At 35.2% G+C, this 16671-nt stretch overlaps 1 protein-coding gene and 1 long non-coding RNA gene across 2 annotated transcripts in view; one reads left to right on the top strand and one right to left on the bottom strand.

The window, feature by feature from the left end:
* Window positions 1-16671, bottom strand: part of LOC136836967 (uncharacterized) — an 82575-nt gene that overhangs the window by 61613 nt on the left and 4291 nt on the right. The window contains exons 2-3 of the long non-coding RNA XR_010852518.1: window positions 13832-14010; window positions 6736-6828 (exon numbers count right to left, since the gene is read on the bottom strand). This is a non-coding gene — a long non-coding RNA (uncharacterized lncRNA). The remainder of the gene's footprint in view (window positions 1-6735; window positions 6829-13831; window positions 14011-16671) is intronic.
* Window positions 1455-12129, top strand: LOC136836966 (uncharacterized). Its single transcript, XM_067101502.1, has 3 exons — window positions 1455-2302; window positions 7337-7484; window positions 10746-12129. Exons 1-3 carry the CDS (start codon window positions 2144-2146, stop codon window positions 10955-10957), a joined length of 519 nt encoding a protein of 172 aa, XP_066957603.1. The 5' UTR covers window positions 1455-2143; the 3' UTR covers window positions 10958-12129.

The following is a 16671-nucleotide window of genomic DNA, read 5'->3' as shown; positions in this document are numbered from 1 at the left end:
AAAAATGTAAGACAAACCACTGGCGGTATTTATAACGGCATTAAACGAATGAAAGCGTTTTGGGAGAGCTGGCTCTAAACGAATGATAGATTCGTTTCTAGTGAGCAATTACTCAGTCACGTGTAGTTTATTTCGTTAGGAATTACTCACATGAGTGACCTCTGAAATTATCAGTGATTCTGTGTAAGTTTGGATAACAGCAAATAAATCATTTTCCCGGTTGTGTATGTATATAATCACGGTGTCCTCATCTTCAGGATATGTGTACAATATCTTCATTGGCCCAGACACGTATTTTACTTTACCTAAAGAAAAATGTACATGATCATGTATATTATATATGAATCGAGGTGGTACTGTATTTAAACTTGCAAATTCTTCGTTAACGTTAAAAGACACACACACACACACACACACACAGAGAGAGAGAGAGAGAGAGAGAGAGAGAGAGAGAGAGAGAGAGAGAGAGAGAGAGACGAACTGATGAAGTCTGGAAGCCAACAGAGAAGGGGTTTCCCAAAGCACAAACGGAAGGCATGGAGATATTTACACAACACTTACTGATAATAACTCTCACTCCCTCTCTCTGTAAATTATGTATGAATATATATACATACATTCATAAAGAGAGGGAGATGGTTATTATCAGTACGTTGTATGCAGTAAGTATCTCCACACCTTCCGTTTGTAATTCGAAATTAAGGCTCTTAAACCAAGTACTGGAACACACTGTAAGCCAATCCGCGTTTAAGACACTGAAAAAAAAAGGGAGTTGTTGGAGTGGCTGAACAGCAAGATAGAAAGATTCAGTAAATAAATGAGGTTAAGAGACGTGCAAGCCCTATGGGAGAAACTGAAGGAAAACCTCAAAGTTGCTCTGAGATAAGGAGAAGGTTACTATTTCCCGGAAAACCTTCCGCCAGTCTTAGTTTGTTAAGCTCTTAATCAAATATGCGACACAATTAAATGTCCTAGACTGTCTATAAACGTAATTGCTAATTAACTCGGAGTAATTACCACCTGGCGATAATCGAAGACGTAATTAAAAGTGAAGGGCTTTCGTTAAAACTTGGATAAGAAATCGAAAACATTTATTAATAATGGGAAAAAAGAAAGTTTTTTTTTTATCTGACAACGTCGTGTAAGGCATTTTATTCATATATTTTTCTGTTTTACTATATTATTTGAACTGCTAAAAGTAATGTGATATTATGTACATATATCGAGAAAAACAAAACACGAATAGCACAACAAAACACGAATAGCACAACGATTTAATATTTCACACATTACATCAAAATGTTTATTATTTACTGTTCTTAAAACCTACAAACAAGGTCAGCAATGGCCCCTCAAACGGACCCTAATATCTCTTCATACAGTCCGTTATGTTCACGTCCTTAATTTCTGCTGCATATAACGTTCGTGTAACCTCTTAGCTAAACTGGAGAGGTGACATTCACTAGATATCCGGGAGTCTGTTCAAGTCCCTCTGGATTTCATAATAATTGTTTGTATAATTACTTCCAGAAAAGAATTTGGTGTCTTCTGCAAACTGGTAAACAAAGACATTAAAAGCGTCTAGTAGGTCACGAACGTATGAAAAAATAAAATAACATTAGCTCTAAAATGGAACCCTGTGGTACTCCTTACATGAAGGGCTCCAAGTTTGAAATCCCGTTCATCAAAATTACTCTGTGACACCTGTTCAGAAGTCAAGATTCTTGGCACTTATAATACCTTCTCTGATAGCGAAATTATGATTCAGTATGAAGGAAAGTACATTTTTTTTAAACCATAAAGCAACCGAAGAGGCCGTCGCCTGCCAGAGACCCCTACGACCTTGAGAAATAAAAGAGCGAAAGTTACGACACCAACTAGCGCAGTTTCCCTTGTCACTCGCACTGACGGCGGTCGACTTTCTGTGGAGGAGAGCCTTCGTTTTCTCTGGGTGTCATCACGTAAACAAGAAAGGAAGGTCCCTTGGAAAGAGGAAGAAGATAATCTTGGCCAAGTGAACTCGATTATTAAACGCTCCCTCATTCATGGTTCGCCCTGCCCCATGGAGGATGATGCCCAGTTCGTGAATGAGGAGAAGGGACTCGAGCATTAGGCGGCGGTGGGGGTGTGGGCACGAGGTGCTATGAAACGCTTTTGGCTGGAGGAGACGTTGTTGTTAGCGATGTGGCCGTTTCAGTGTTCGAGGGGCTGGACGTCCAGGAAAATGTCCAACAGGGCCAATTTAACGCTGGTGATCTTGATGTTGATTCAGTTGGTGCCTTCATCGTGTACGGTCGGCAAGGTAAGGGCGTGGAAGAGGCCTCAGGTGGTGCCCACTCCACCGATGGGTAATTAACCTTAGGATGCTGAGCCAGCCTGCTTCTTCTAGAGCAGGTTACGTGCCTGCTTGGTTTTGCAAGCGGTGTTTATGCTGGTCTGGCCTTTAACCTGCTGCTATATATCCCATGATAGACTAGCCTACTCAAAACTCAAGTTGAACTAGCCTACTCTTGTGTAACCCTGAACTAGTCAGGTTAGGACACATTAATTTAGAACAGTTTAAAAATACAGGTAGCTCGATCAATGGGACATATTTTTTAAGCAAATGCTGAGTAAGGGGTCAGGACTACTGTATTAATCTAGGCATTTCAGAGGAATATAACCTGACCAGATTTACCTTTACCTAACCTAACCTAGGATGCTGTGAACTAACTTAGCCAGGGGTAGAGGGGGGGTTTGTGCCTCTGGACCCCCTCAGAATTTTATTGGACTCTGACATCAGAATTCAAACTGACATGAAAATTTGACCAATCAAGCTGACTTGACAGTTAAATTCTTTACAGTAATGACCAGATTAATTCCTCAAGTCACCTGGAAGCCAAGTTTCCCACTGTGGTCCTTCCTAAACTGAAAGATATACGGGTAGGCCAGTTTCTGAACACAGACCAACCACCTCCACAGATTTAGGGGACATTTATAATTACGAAAATAACAATTTTCACGGATTTTATGGAAACTTTCAATTATGAAAATTACTACTTTGGGGTTGTGAGGCCACACTTTTAATTATGAAAACGGCCATTTTCGATGTTGTGAGGTAACATTTTTAACGACAAAAATAATTATTTCCGTGGCTGTCGGGTATAATTTTAATGACAAAAATTACTATTTTTGTGGTTGAGAGGTAATATTTTTAATTATAAAAATAACTATTTTCTTGGTTTTGAAGTAATATTTTTAATTACAAAAATAACTATTTCTGTGGTTGTGGGGTAATATTTTAATTACAAAAATGCCTATTTTTGAGGTTGTGAGCTAATATTTTTAATTATTAAAATAACTATTTTTGTGGTTGTGAGGTACTATTTTTAATTACGTATATAACTTTTCAAGGTTGTGAGGCTATCTTTATAAACTACAAAAAGAACTATTTTAATGGTTACGAGGCTCTATAACTATCAAGCACACATGTCACTGTTTACTTACACGTCAGGCATGATGGTCCAAAATTAAATCTATAATTTTATAAAATGTCAACTGTGGACAACATTGATGTTAAAAGAAATTTCACTAAGTTGCAGAGTAGTGGTGTAATTTTTGTTGTGTCTTAGAAGACAGGTTTATTGCAGTCTGCTGAAACTCCCAAAACACAAATGATTTGTGTATTTCACATGAAAGACTTCAGAAACACTTATAACATGCAAGTACGTGATACATTTGAGTCTAATCAACAATGATTTATGTTGTTTAGGATGTTTTGTGAATTAGTCTCAAGTTTAAAATAGTTGATACTTAGTAATAAACTGTAAACTCCTAGCACCTGACAGAAAATGCAGAAATTACTGCATATGAATTAAATTTACTTTGTCTAGTTATGAATGATAAATCTTCAATGTTACCAAACACTGTACAATACTGTAAGCTCATCTTATGAAGCTCAGCAATCAAATGCTAGTTATCCAATGCTTTGTTTACCAATCAAAATATGCTTATAATAACAGTATGCTACCAGTTATTTCTAATGTGTCAAAAACACTTCCCAAACTGGATATTTAAAACATATCTTGTATACAAAATAAACAATTGATCTACCAAGTACACAGTTTCAAATATGTCATCTAATGTGTACAAATCATTCGTGTTTTGTCTGAAACACTAGAAATGCCTGTATACTGGGTTTTATTTGGGCTCAGAGGCCACAAAAGGTGACCTGCTGATGCTATTTTAATGATCTGTTTGATGTTTTATGAAATTTTGGTCTTATGACTTTACTGTTTGTGTACTCTTGGCCATTTGCACGTGCAGTGATGATTTCTAATCCCTATTAATGTAAGAAGAAGCCTTAATTGCTAATAATTAACATTGTTCTTCAGTATGGGTGTCTGTTTTTGCTAGAGGTTTATCTCATTTAGATAGAATGGTTCATGGTGGTATGTTTCAGTTTCCTAACATTAGCAGTTAGGACTTGGAGGAACCAGATTTGTTGAACAGCAGCACCAACATGTTGTAAACGTGCCTCACTGTCAAACTTCTGAGTTCCTGAGGTCCTTTATTCCTCACACCATTAGACTATGGAACAGTCCCCCTGAGGATGTTGTGTGCAACTGGAACTTCAAAAGTTCACACGAAGATGCAATGCATCACTAAACATTAATAATTTCTTGTATTTTAACCCTTTTGCTGCAAGCCTTTTATCACCACTAGTGACGAGACCTGTGTCGTGCTAATCTTATAACTGACTAATTTTCTTCCTTTTATATTTGTACTTCGATAGTTTATTTTCTTTATTGTACTACGTTATTATGTTATTATAATGTTTTATTATATATGTAGTACGGTATTATGTTATAATGTTTTATTATAATAGAGTGATAACATATGCAAATAATATGTAGGTAATTATTCAAATATTGAATTATATGGCTTCTATTAGTAATTCATTTCAGTGTTATACCTCTCAATTCAAATGACGGAGTAAACTAACATGATTTTTATTATTCAGTTTAACAATCTTTATTACAAACCTTGAATGCTTGCTATTGAATAGAAATTTCATCTGGAAAAACTAAAAAAAAATCAAACAGACCTGGCAACCTATGGAAAATGTGACTTTCATCTCAAATAAAAGTTTCAGCGTACTGATTTTTTGAAGCACTGAATCTTCAATGGTCTTCCATTTGCAAATTTATTCATGTTTTCTTTGTTTACTCACATCACCTCTGGTGCTTGATAAATCTGCTTCCTCCTCTGCTATTTCCTCTGATTCATATCATCTCTGATAGAACTTGCTTAAAAAACTTACCTAAAGTTAGGTTTGCCTACAACTGTGATACAATAAGCATCACCATATTCACTACTGTCACTATCAGAACCTATCTGATAGTTCAGGTCTACAACTATTATGGTCATTTCCAAGTAAAAACCTGTGTACTACTTCACTATCGATGGAAATTGCCCTCCCTGCTGGCATTTTCATAGTTACTGATGGAAATCATATGTTGCCATTTATCGCTAGAATATAGACAAAAGCTCCTTTAATGACTGAGATCAGTCCTGTGCAGCGAAAGGGTTAATAATTCACATTTTCATCTATTTATTTATTAATTTAATTTATTTTTTCTTTTTTAAAACTGAGCTCCTCTTTCTGTATTTCCTATTACCTTTTGCTACTACTTTCAAATGGACACCATATTCTGTGGAAGCTTGAATTTCAAGTCGGTGGCCTCTGTGAGCTTGTTCCATGTGAAGGGTTCATGTTCTGAATAATAATAATAATAATTACTAAGAATAATTTTCGGAAAGGATAAATTCATCATCTCTTGAACTGTTAATAGATCTCGTATAAAAGCAACCCTCAAGTTCAGGAGACTATAGTTTTCCTTAATGGCCTATTTTCTATGTATTTTGTCTTAAGAGACATTTTCCATTACTGTATCAATAATAAGAGAGAGATAATGGAATGTTGGCACCAAACAGAATTCCATTTTCTTAATATTTTATTCAATAGTAAACATGTCTTATTACTGGAAAGTGTACAAAATGAAAAATGGCTGGGCTAGTCTAGACTGCTACCTCTAGGCAACCCAAAAAGCTTACCCTGAACCTGGCATGCCTATAAAAATATATATACACTAATTTAATAAACTGAATAAAATCCAAATAAATAAGAATAATTCATGCTGTCGTTTTAAATGAAGTGTATATTAAACATGTCATTTTAAATGAAGTGTATAGTAAACATAAAACAGCCAAAATTATGACACTAAAAGCAAAGTGTCATTCAAGAACTCTGATGTAGTAGCCTAGCCCACTTTACTATGTATTCATGATCAGTTAGCTACTATATACCATCAAATATAAGACATCCACAGTACAGCACAGTATTGTATTGTGTGTAATGCATGTAACCGTAAAATTAATACTGTATATGTACAAGTATGTACAACAAAAAATGAAAACACAATGACCAGAGTACTAGTAATGTTGAACAGTAGTGCATATTCAAGTAAGACACTAGCGAACTTCATGTTCACTAAGCCAATAATCTTTACATTGTCTATGTACAGTACAACACATACAGTATACTGTACATTAAATTGCAGTAATGTACAAAGTGTACAATTTACCATAGAATAATGATTGCAAAACAATAAACATGCAAGACGACAAGTGCATTCAATAAAACATGCATGACTGTAGTACTATACAATCTAGGAAAGTAATTTGAACACTTACCAAATGGAACATATTGGTGTGTTTACTTCAAGGCTGTACCACCTGCAGCTAGTGGTACGAAGTTCATTCTTAGCTCGGCACGTCCATTCACACCTGTGGGATTTTGTTCACATTATTGCATGCAATGCAGATTGGTGCATATACAAGTACATGCAGTATGTGAACTTTTGCATGTAGTGCAGATTGGTGCATATACAAGTACATCCAGTATGTGAACTTTATGTAATATAGAACTGAATGATTTAATTACTAAGGTTATAGCTATCAAAAAACAGTATGTATATGGAAAAATTAATTTCATTCATGAAATTTAGATTTTTAGTCACTGCACCTACAAAAGAATGTTAAGTCCAAAGTGTTATACAGTAGTCTGTACAAATGGCTTACAGCAGTTTAGATGTCTGCAGTTAAAACCTAAATCTGGGTATTCTTGTCAAGAACGTTTGCTGCAAAATGTTCACGTAATGAACTTCAGTGGAAACTGACTGTTGGTGGGGTACAAAATCAAACTCTGGTGGATTTTACTAAACTAAGACTTAAAATTTTCACTTCATGACATCTGATACTAAGCGATTATTTAATGAGATATTGTTCGTTTCAGAAATGTAAACCAAAATCTCTTGATACTTGTGATGAAAACGAGATATGTATGGTTGGTGACAACCCGGATGACAGCGTTTGCGCTTGTCGTACTGGGTTTGATGAAAATCCGAACACACACAAATGTGAGGCTCCTAAACCCCCTCCTGGTAAGATTACTGCACTTATTATTTTAGTGTTACAGATCCTGTTGTCATAAAAATATGAATTTATTAGTTAATTATTAGTTGGTGTAAGTTGTATAAAGTGTTGAGATTTTTGTTATCACAATACCATTTTCCCCCCTGGAAAAATAATTGCTAAATAGGTTTGTTAGTTATACTGTATACTCGTATACGTTATAGTTATAATTTAGTAGTAAAATTTGTGTAACAGTACTGATTTTCAAGTAAAAACACCAAAGACAGAAAAAGATAATAGTATTACCATGAAATAATATAATTTTCGACCCTGTAGTCAGTTGGGAACAATACATACATGTAGAAAAGAATTAAAACAGTTAAAGAACGACTACACTTTAAAAGAGAATGAGAGTTGTCCCCCAAAGTTTCCAAGCACATTAGTCTCCTGTGTGGATATAGTTTTGGTGAAAGTTGGTCTGATTTTGAAGTTCAACAGCAAGGTAGTTAACCTGTAACATCAACTGGAAAGATGTATTCACCACCCATTCAGTTGGCTGTTGGCATCAACTTTTCCTTTACCCATGCCGCTGTAAAGACATTACTGCAGCTGGACTCGTTATCGTGGCTGTTGTTTATGAGATTGATTTGCTTTCATTTTATTTTTTACTTGCCTCACTGTTGGCAACTTTGGCTTTCCTTTTGACCTTGGTTTCACTTGTGATGCAAATGGTGGTGGTGTCTTCTCCTGGTCTTGAGATGTGATGTCGTTCAGCATTTATTGTGGAGACAAGCTTTGGCAGAAAGCTAGTTAATTTGGTTCTCAAAGATCATTGCATGGTTATTCCTTGCTCTTTCCAAAGAATGAAGTTGAAGCAGTGATGGAAAAAAGGTGTTCTGACACTTGCCAAGTTCTATGTTCTGCAAACTTAACTCTGCAGCCAAGCCTTTCGGGGTGGCTGCGTTTGTCAAAACATATATAGTACCATGTTTCTAGGTTTAAATTTTAATTGAAAATAATGATGATGATTTAAAAATTAAATAAACTTTAGCGTGAGAGTATGTGTGTCTGATGCCACCCATTTCTCAATGTATCTTGTAATAAAGATAAACATCTGGTAGTGGATAGTGACATGTATGGCATCAGCGCTTTGACTCAAATCAATGGCCAGAGTCTCTTCCTAATTTTGTTGTACTATATTAGTCTGTGACTTTTGGGATGGTTACAGGTTACCTTTCAAGGACTGACACTCCCATTTCTTCTCAACCAATCTCATTCCTAGTCTATTCTCCAGGGCTGTCCAAATCTCTCTTTGTTTTATAAAGTATGGGTAGTAGTGGAGAAAGACCTGCTAAAAGTCAGGGAATACTGCTTTCCAGGTTTCTACAATCTACTTTTCTTGGGGGGGGAAGAGTTAACCAGGGCTGGAGACCAGTCAGCGGTCTCTCTCCTCTGAACAAGTTTGTCCTTCAGACCCTGTTCAGGATGGAAGCTCCATGTTCCAATTTGGATTGTGTCATAGGGGATGATTTCATGCATTCAGGCAGGTGCACAAGCAGGTGGTTTGCCAGCTACATCTTAGGCCATCAAAATGCAGTGGCAGACCAGTTCAGTTGTCAGGCCCACCTACATCCATACATGGCAGAAAGGCTCCTCAAGAATTGGTGACCACTGGTGATGATTTGTCTGCCATGTGGCTAAAGGAAGAAGGTCTCAGTATTCTTTTCTTGCATACTGTTGCTGTGGGTTGTGCTTGAGGATGCCATTCAGTACCCATGTAACAACCGGGATGTCCATGTCTTTCCTTCATTCAACGTGATTTGTTGAATTATCAACTTTGTACTGGTCATGTTTGTGAAGATGTTATCCTGTTCCCATTCTTAGAGATTGTGATGATATCGTCCAAAAGGTTTCGACAAACTTCTTATCATTCTGACTTTTTCCTTTTGTTATATTTCCATTTTTGGGCATTCAGCTTCAAAATGATACCAAAACCAACTTTAATATAATTTCAGAGCAAGCAATAAAAGAGAAAAATGGCCATGTCCATAACCAGCCAGTGTGATCTGCATATGATGAATTTTTGGACCTGACCAAAATCTAAGTGTTAGTAAGGGAAGTGTTGCAGGGCAGCACCAGTTTTTAAGGGTTTAGTTGTGTTAATATTGCTACCTTCTGAGCTAGTGTACCCAGGTCTGGTTGTGTTATCGTTGGTTCTTTTGAGATTAAAAGGATTCCCTGTTTGAAGGTTAACCTAACACTTCTTCCTCTGTGACAGGAACTGGAATAATCTCTGTCACATTGCTTGGCACAGGCTCCTTTTCAACAGCTTCATGTTTATATATATAGGAAAAACTAATTTTCTTCAAAACTTGCAATTTCAGCCACTGTTCCATGAATTCAGAGTTTCTTCCTTTAGGGTGACGTAATTCTCATCGCATTTATGGAACTGTCAAAAACTGTAATCTATAGGTAGCATACTTTGAGGGGTAGGGCAGAGTTCTTTCCTGTAGCATACTCCTTTCTTACCTCTTTTTGAGGTACTGAATAACCAAGTGGTCAAGTTCCAGGTCATCAGACCAACTTAAATAACTCAAACCTCCTATTGAAGAGAAATCTTATGTACAAATACTTCTTGTCCTCTCACTTCTAAGGATTTTTCACAGAGTTGGTCAGGGATGGGTCTTCACTGAGTGTTGATCAATAGGATAATTTATGGTACAGTCTTGGAAGGTGCATAAATCTCTCTTCATTAAGGACTCTATTACAAAAGCTTTGGGTTTAACTCCTATGAAAATCATTCTCAGATTCTCATGAAGGAAATGCAAAGGTCCACCACCACCATTGTACCTTGCAACACCATGACTTTAAATCTGTGGGAGTACATATCTTTATGCTGTTTATTTTATGTCAAGTTGTTGTAAGTTTGTAAACTAAAGTAACAAAACATTAAGTAATATATTTTGTATTTCTACTTTGTCACAAGTTTAACTCATCATTGGTCTGAAGTATTCACAACCCTGTGGTGCATTTATTTTCATTCTGCGATTGTGGTTGAGCAAGTGAAGGGAGGCTATTTACATTAAAAAGTGGGGACTGTAGAAAACCATGTGATTGTATAGAAATGTGATTTGTTGCTTTTATTATGTAAAGGAGCATGTGGCGGCATTTCTATGCTTAAGATGTATTATGAATAGAACATGATTCAATTTAAGGCAGGACATATTATAGTGAGCTTGAATAGCAGTGTAGTTTAGTTACTCTTATTATGTTTTTGTTTTCTGTTACAGAACCTTCCAAGAGTCACTGGGCTCTAGGCTTAGGGTTAGCCCTTCTTTTTTTCCTTCTTTTCGTGGTGTCTACTTTAGTTGCCCTGCACTACAAATTTGGCTTACTCTCTGGGATGTGCGATCGTCTTCCTCGGTTTCGTCCGTTCGGCAGGAGCGGACGAGACTTTAGCATGGTTGATAATGAAGATGAAGATGTTAATCCCATCGTCTGAGACTGGGAAAAGACCGACGGTTTGCCACAAATGTGATTTGGATTACTGGATGATACATTACGTCTTAGCCCAAAAGTAGTCTTGAATAACTTTACATTTTAACTCACATTGTGACAATGATTGAGAAAGGTCTTTGTAACTTGGAGAGTATTGATTAAAGGTTGTGTTTTAGTAATGAAACTGTTGTGTGTAGAAGTATGGTCTGTAAAAAAAAAAAGATTTTGAATTTATATGAGATTTTGTAAGAATTAAGTGTAATTTTGATAAAGGATAGAGTAATTGTGAATAACTGAAGTCCCAAAGTTATAAGAATTCAAAGAGGTCATCATTTGTAGCATATTTTGAATGTACAACCCTTGAATTTTAGGCCCCATTGGATGTTTCTTTTAGCCCCAGAATTGAATTCATAGAAGCGTGTGGAATAGTTCAGAGTCTTGTGCACATTGGTCTGGTAGCTCTCATGCCTTGGATGGTATGAGAAAACTTAAATAATATGTACTTGACAGTGTCTTTAGTTGCATTTATTAAAATTTATATTCGGTCACTTTCAATTACTGTACGTTGTGTTGGTTAGAGAATTCGTCATCTGGAGGAGTTGAATCTCCCTTACTGTATTGTGATCTTACAAGCCTTTGCAAACAGCATATTATATTGATGTAGTGTGTTTTATTGATTACATTTGGAACAATTCCTTATATAACTGTGATACTGTTTGCATTACTTTTGTCTTGATAATGATTGCATCAAGAAATGTTAACCTGTCTGGTAAATTCCCTCATGATTCTGAGTTACGATATTTTGATTGATGTAGATCTGCATTTGGTACAACAAAGGTAATGGACATTCCTTTTAAGTAAGTCATAATTTTACTGATCTGTATATAATGATGTTTAGTTAGCGTGGAAATTTGCTTCTCGGAATATGCTTTGTTATTTTTCCAGTGTAATATACTTCTGTTGATGCCACCAAGGCTAATGTACCTTCTCACCTGACTATCCTTGGAGTACTGAACCATGTGTTAGGATTATGGAAATTCTAATCAAATGCATCACTTAGTTTGCAATGTATTGTGTGTATTTTATTAAACATATTGTATATGTAATCTTTTTGTGTTTTATGTGTTGAATATTTTATTATAGCTTGCTCTGGCAGCAATATATTGATATTTCATTTATGTTGTTTTGTATCCTCAGTGTTTTTGTTTTTGATGAAATGTCAAAAGACCTGAAAATCTACCATATGTACTTCAGCCATACCATTCTGATTATTTGACCTACTTGGGTGCTGTAAAAGTAATTCACAATACTGTAGAGATAAAACATTAATGTATAAACATTTAGAGTTCTTGATGATAAACTTTCTAGGCAACTGCAACAGGATATATGACAGGTTTTGACATAGGAAAAACCTGTTTTTGGTAGCTGCTGTTCATTCTCAAAGGAGTTACACTCTCATGGAACACCAAGGGCTCCATAAGACAGACCATCCAATCACGAAGAATTCTCTTACACTTAGTCTTGGCCAGAATAGTGTTTAACACTCGATAAATTAATTTAGTGTAAGTGCTTACTACAATACTCTGGGAGTAAATTAACTTAGTGTAGTACAGTACCCTGAAACTCTCATCTTATTGATTTCTGGTCTCTTAGAAGTGGTTGAGAATCACCTCAGAGCTTTCTTAATTACTACAATATTCTGGAACTAAATTGATTTAGTGTAGTACAGTACTCTGGACCCCTCATCTTACTGATTTCTGGTCTCTTAGAAGTGGTTGAGAATCATCTCGGAGCTTTCTTAAATATGCTAGGAATTTAAGGCTTACCACAACTGATGTAAAGAAAAATTTTTTCCCCAATAGAGGCATTGCTTGGAACACTCATGGAACATAAATGAGGTTCAGTTTAAATGGTCAACTTCACTAACCAAAACTCTATTACTTTATGTGCATGACCATACAAGGGAAGTTCAAATGACTGGTGGCCCTTATTGCACCAGGGATAATGCATATACAGTAGCACCTCAACTGAAGACATGTTTTGGGAGTCTTGCCTTCCTGTTAAGTAACAAAGTGTGTTAATTAACAAATCCCCTAGGTTATAGCCTGCACTAGAAGATTTTCCAGTTATATTAAAATTAACAGTAATTCCACACAGTTCCTAATCTAAACTAATTTGTATTTTATGCTTAACATTCACTATAAGATATATCTACAAATGTATCACGTCTAAAATGGTAGCATTGGGAAAAAATCACAATAGGGTAGCTGGTAGATGCATAAGCCTGCTAAGGTCAGGTGTTACTGAAAAAAGTAGGTCTACATCTAAAGTTTCAGTACTAGAGATGGTCCCAAATCGGTCAACTGTGGCATGTTTATTGGAAGTCATCACTACTGGAGAATTACCTAAAATATTAATTTTCCAGCACTGCCATATGAGTTAGTTCACTCTTATTTTGAAGAGGTATCCCTTCTGAACTTCAACCTCAGATGTCGATCACATGACAGTAATGAACCAAAAACACAACAGGTTGGAAAGTGTTACAAATGACTCTTCATCAATAAACCAAAATACTTTGGTAAAGTTGCTGATGTGCCACAGTCTATGAGAGGCCTGACATAAGGAAATGAAGCTCGACAAATGAAATTCAATACTGGCTCATTTCTGTCACTAATCAGTATAGACAGTTCAGTATTTATTATAGAGTACTGGAGAACCTAGAGAAAAACAGGCAACTTCAATAAGTATGGGGGATAAAAAAAAAGGGGGCAGCTGTTGCATTATCACAAAAATATTCTGTGACAAACCATTTCAGACAAGATGATACTATATGGAATAATAGTTAAACAAAACCCTAAAATACAAATTCATGAAATACCTCATAATATCAGTAGTACGACAACCAGAATCTCCTTTCCATCATCCAGATCATAAGGCGTAATACGCGTGGTGCATTTTCTGGATTGCCTGGTATCTGAGCTTCTGATATTCTTTAAATGAAATTGCAGATGTTGTAATTTTTTGCACGTGGTACCTGCTCTGTTGCATCTTCACAGCCTGCCAATAAAAATGGAAAAATACTGAAGCTTGTGGAATGATGAAGCAGAGAGTGAGATGGAAAATTTTGATTATAGTTAAGCTCCATGCTGGTAGGTCCTGTGGTCTCGTGAACACACTGCCAAGGACTAGAAGCTCTGAATAGTTTACACTCTCTGAGAGACAACAAAGGTGCTGTATTTAGGATGAGCTGGGCAATAATATTATACAGGAGGCATGAAATAAAATTACAGTTTATAAAAGTTAGTTCATGCTGGATTGTACTACAATAGACATAAAAATTATTATTTCACATGCTTTCTTGCAAAGATGCATGTACATGGATATGATTAGATAAACCCTTGAGACTGAAATGAACGTTTTAATGAACATTAAATGCACTCAGGCTTGTCTTCTTGAGCCCTCTACCATAGCTTATTGTACAATTCCAAAAAATGATTGCGCTATCAATACTGTCACTTGTCACTAGTTTTAAGGTCATATTTATCTCTACATTATTAAAACAATTAGTTGTTCAAGATGTCAGAACAACCTGATACTAGTCAACAATTGCCTCAATTTATTAAAAGTCATATAATTTATATTCCTTCTCTACAAGGCTAGCATGATAACTGCTGGTCCTGTGGCATTAGTTACTATTCTTAATTAGTCAAGCAATCAACAACTGGAGGATCTACAGTGTTTGATAGGTAAATGGTTCACTAACCATTTTCTCTCTCCACCCTCTTCCATTACTAGCATTTGGAATCGTCTAGTAGTCAAGTCTCTAACTATCTTTGGACATCAAAAGACATACGAGTCCCAAACTGATTTCTTGTGTTTGGTTGTTTAACACAAAAAATGCAATCCTAGTGATCACTGTAGATTTAAATTAAAGAGTTGTATTTACTGGACAACTTAAAATTTTCTCAAGCATAAATTTTTCTTTGTTGTTTGTATACCGTTTACCATTGTTCCTAGCAAAATCCATGTGGAAAATCAAGTATTTTGGGTAAAAGACAAACATGTTTACTTAAATGACATAAAATAAGCAGCCACACAATTACATTTTTAACATACCCATCAATGAGTAAGAAATTTCAATATTGTGTAAGTGGTAACTTGTAACAAACATCTTATAACCTAATTTAATATCACCTAGAATGCAATGCCCTAGCTTGAGCTTGGGCAACAGATGAGAATTTAACACCCCTTGGACCCTCTAATACATCCTTAAATAACCTTCCCTATGACTTCACGCCAGTATTGACTGAACAAGATTCAAACCCTCGCAGGAAAGGGCGGACTCCATTCACACATTCTTAATGTGGTGGTAAATATGATTGCATATCATGATATTTAGGTAAGAAATAAAGAGATTCCCATCACCAACAATGGTGAAATATAAGAACATAAATAACAACATTCTAAGTTGCCACTAACAAACCCGATCAAAATATTACTTAAACCACTGCTTACTTGGCGGTGGCAGCTTGGTCTCATGGAACCCCAGGATTAAAACAGCTTAACCTAACCAAAATTAACCTCACCCTAGACTGTGTGCCTGACTCCTAACAAGGGCTTTGTCCTCCACCCCTTGGTCCCATTCAATATCCTAAACTTACAAAGCAGATGGTTGAGTTTCCTAAGGTCAACCGTTGCAAGCTGTGCTTATGCTAAATTATCTTTCCTGAACGGGTCATCATGATGACTTATATAAAGTACAGAATTTTGCATAAAAGAATCATGTACTTTAATCTGTATATATATCTAAAATAAAGGAAAGTCAGATACAACTTCATTTGAAAAATATGCCATTACTGAATGATCAGTAATTTATGTGCATATATATAAGAATAGATGTCTATTCTTCTTCAACAAAACCAAAAAGATGAGCTGTAGATTTATGTGAAACACTAAATAATCTATATACATAAAAATAAATCATTAGATATTTCATGCAACAAAAAACCTAAAATGTTTAATAATTAGTTGTACTGTATACATACAAATAAATTATTTCATATCTGTTTCAACACACACACACACACACACACACACATATATATATATATATATATATATATATATATATATATATATATATATATATATATATATATATATATATATATATATATATATATATATATATATAACAACAAGCAAGTCCAAAGAAGACAGTCAACAAAACAGTTGCATATTTATTGAAAGAAACGTTTCGTGTTACTTAAACACATCATCAGTCTGTAAAATTGAAAAATACATATTAATTCTCTAATTCAAAATAAAAGTTAAATTAAAAACGGCAGTTACATTCTTTAAAATTACAAAATATATAAAAAAGTAAAAAGAAAGCAAATTTTTTTTCTTTTTTCTCTAAGTCTACCTGATCAAAAGAAGGGGAAAGACGAAGTGAGACCATAAGCTCACGCATGCCCAGAGTACACTTAGGCCAAGTGCAGAGGAGAAGACACGGAGTTTAGAAGAGGTGCTTAATAAACAAAGACTCAAAAAAAAAAAAAAAAAAATATATATATATATATATATATATATATATATATATATATATATATATATATATATATATATATATATAATATAATATATATATATATATATATATATATATATATATATATAATATATATATATATATATATATATATATATATATATATA

The sequence above is a fragment of the Macrobrachium rosenbergii genome, chromosome 57, assembly GCF_040412425.1.
Source record: "Macrobrachium rosenbergii isolate ZJJX-2024 chromosome 57, ASM4041242v1, whole genome shotgun sequence".
Taxonomy (NCBI): domain Eukaryota; kingdom Metazoa; phylum Arthropoda; class Malacostraca; order Decapoda; family Palaemonidae; genus Macrobrachium; species Macrobrachium rosenbergii.
This window is presented reverse-complemented; position numbering and strand designations above follow the sequence as displayed.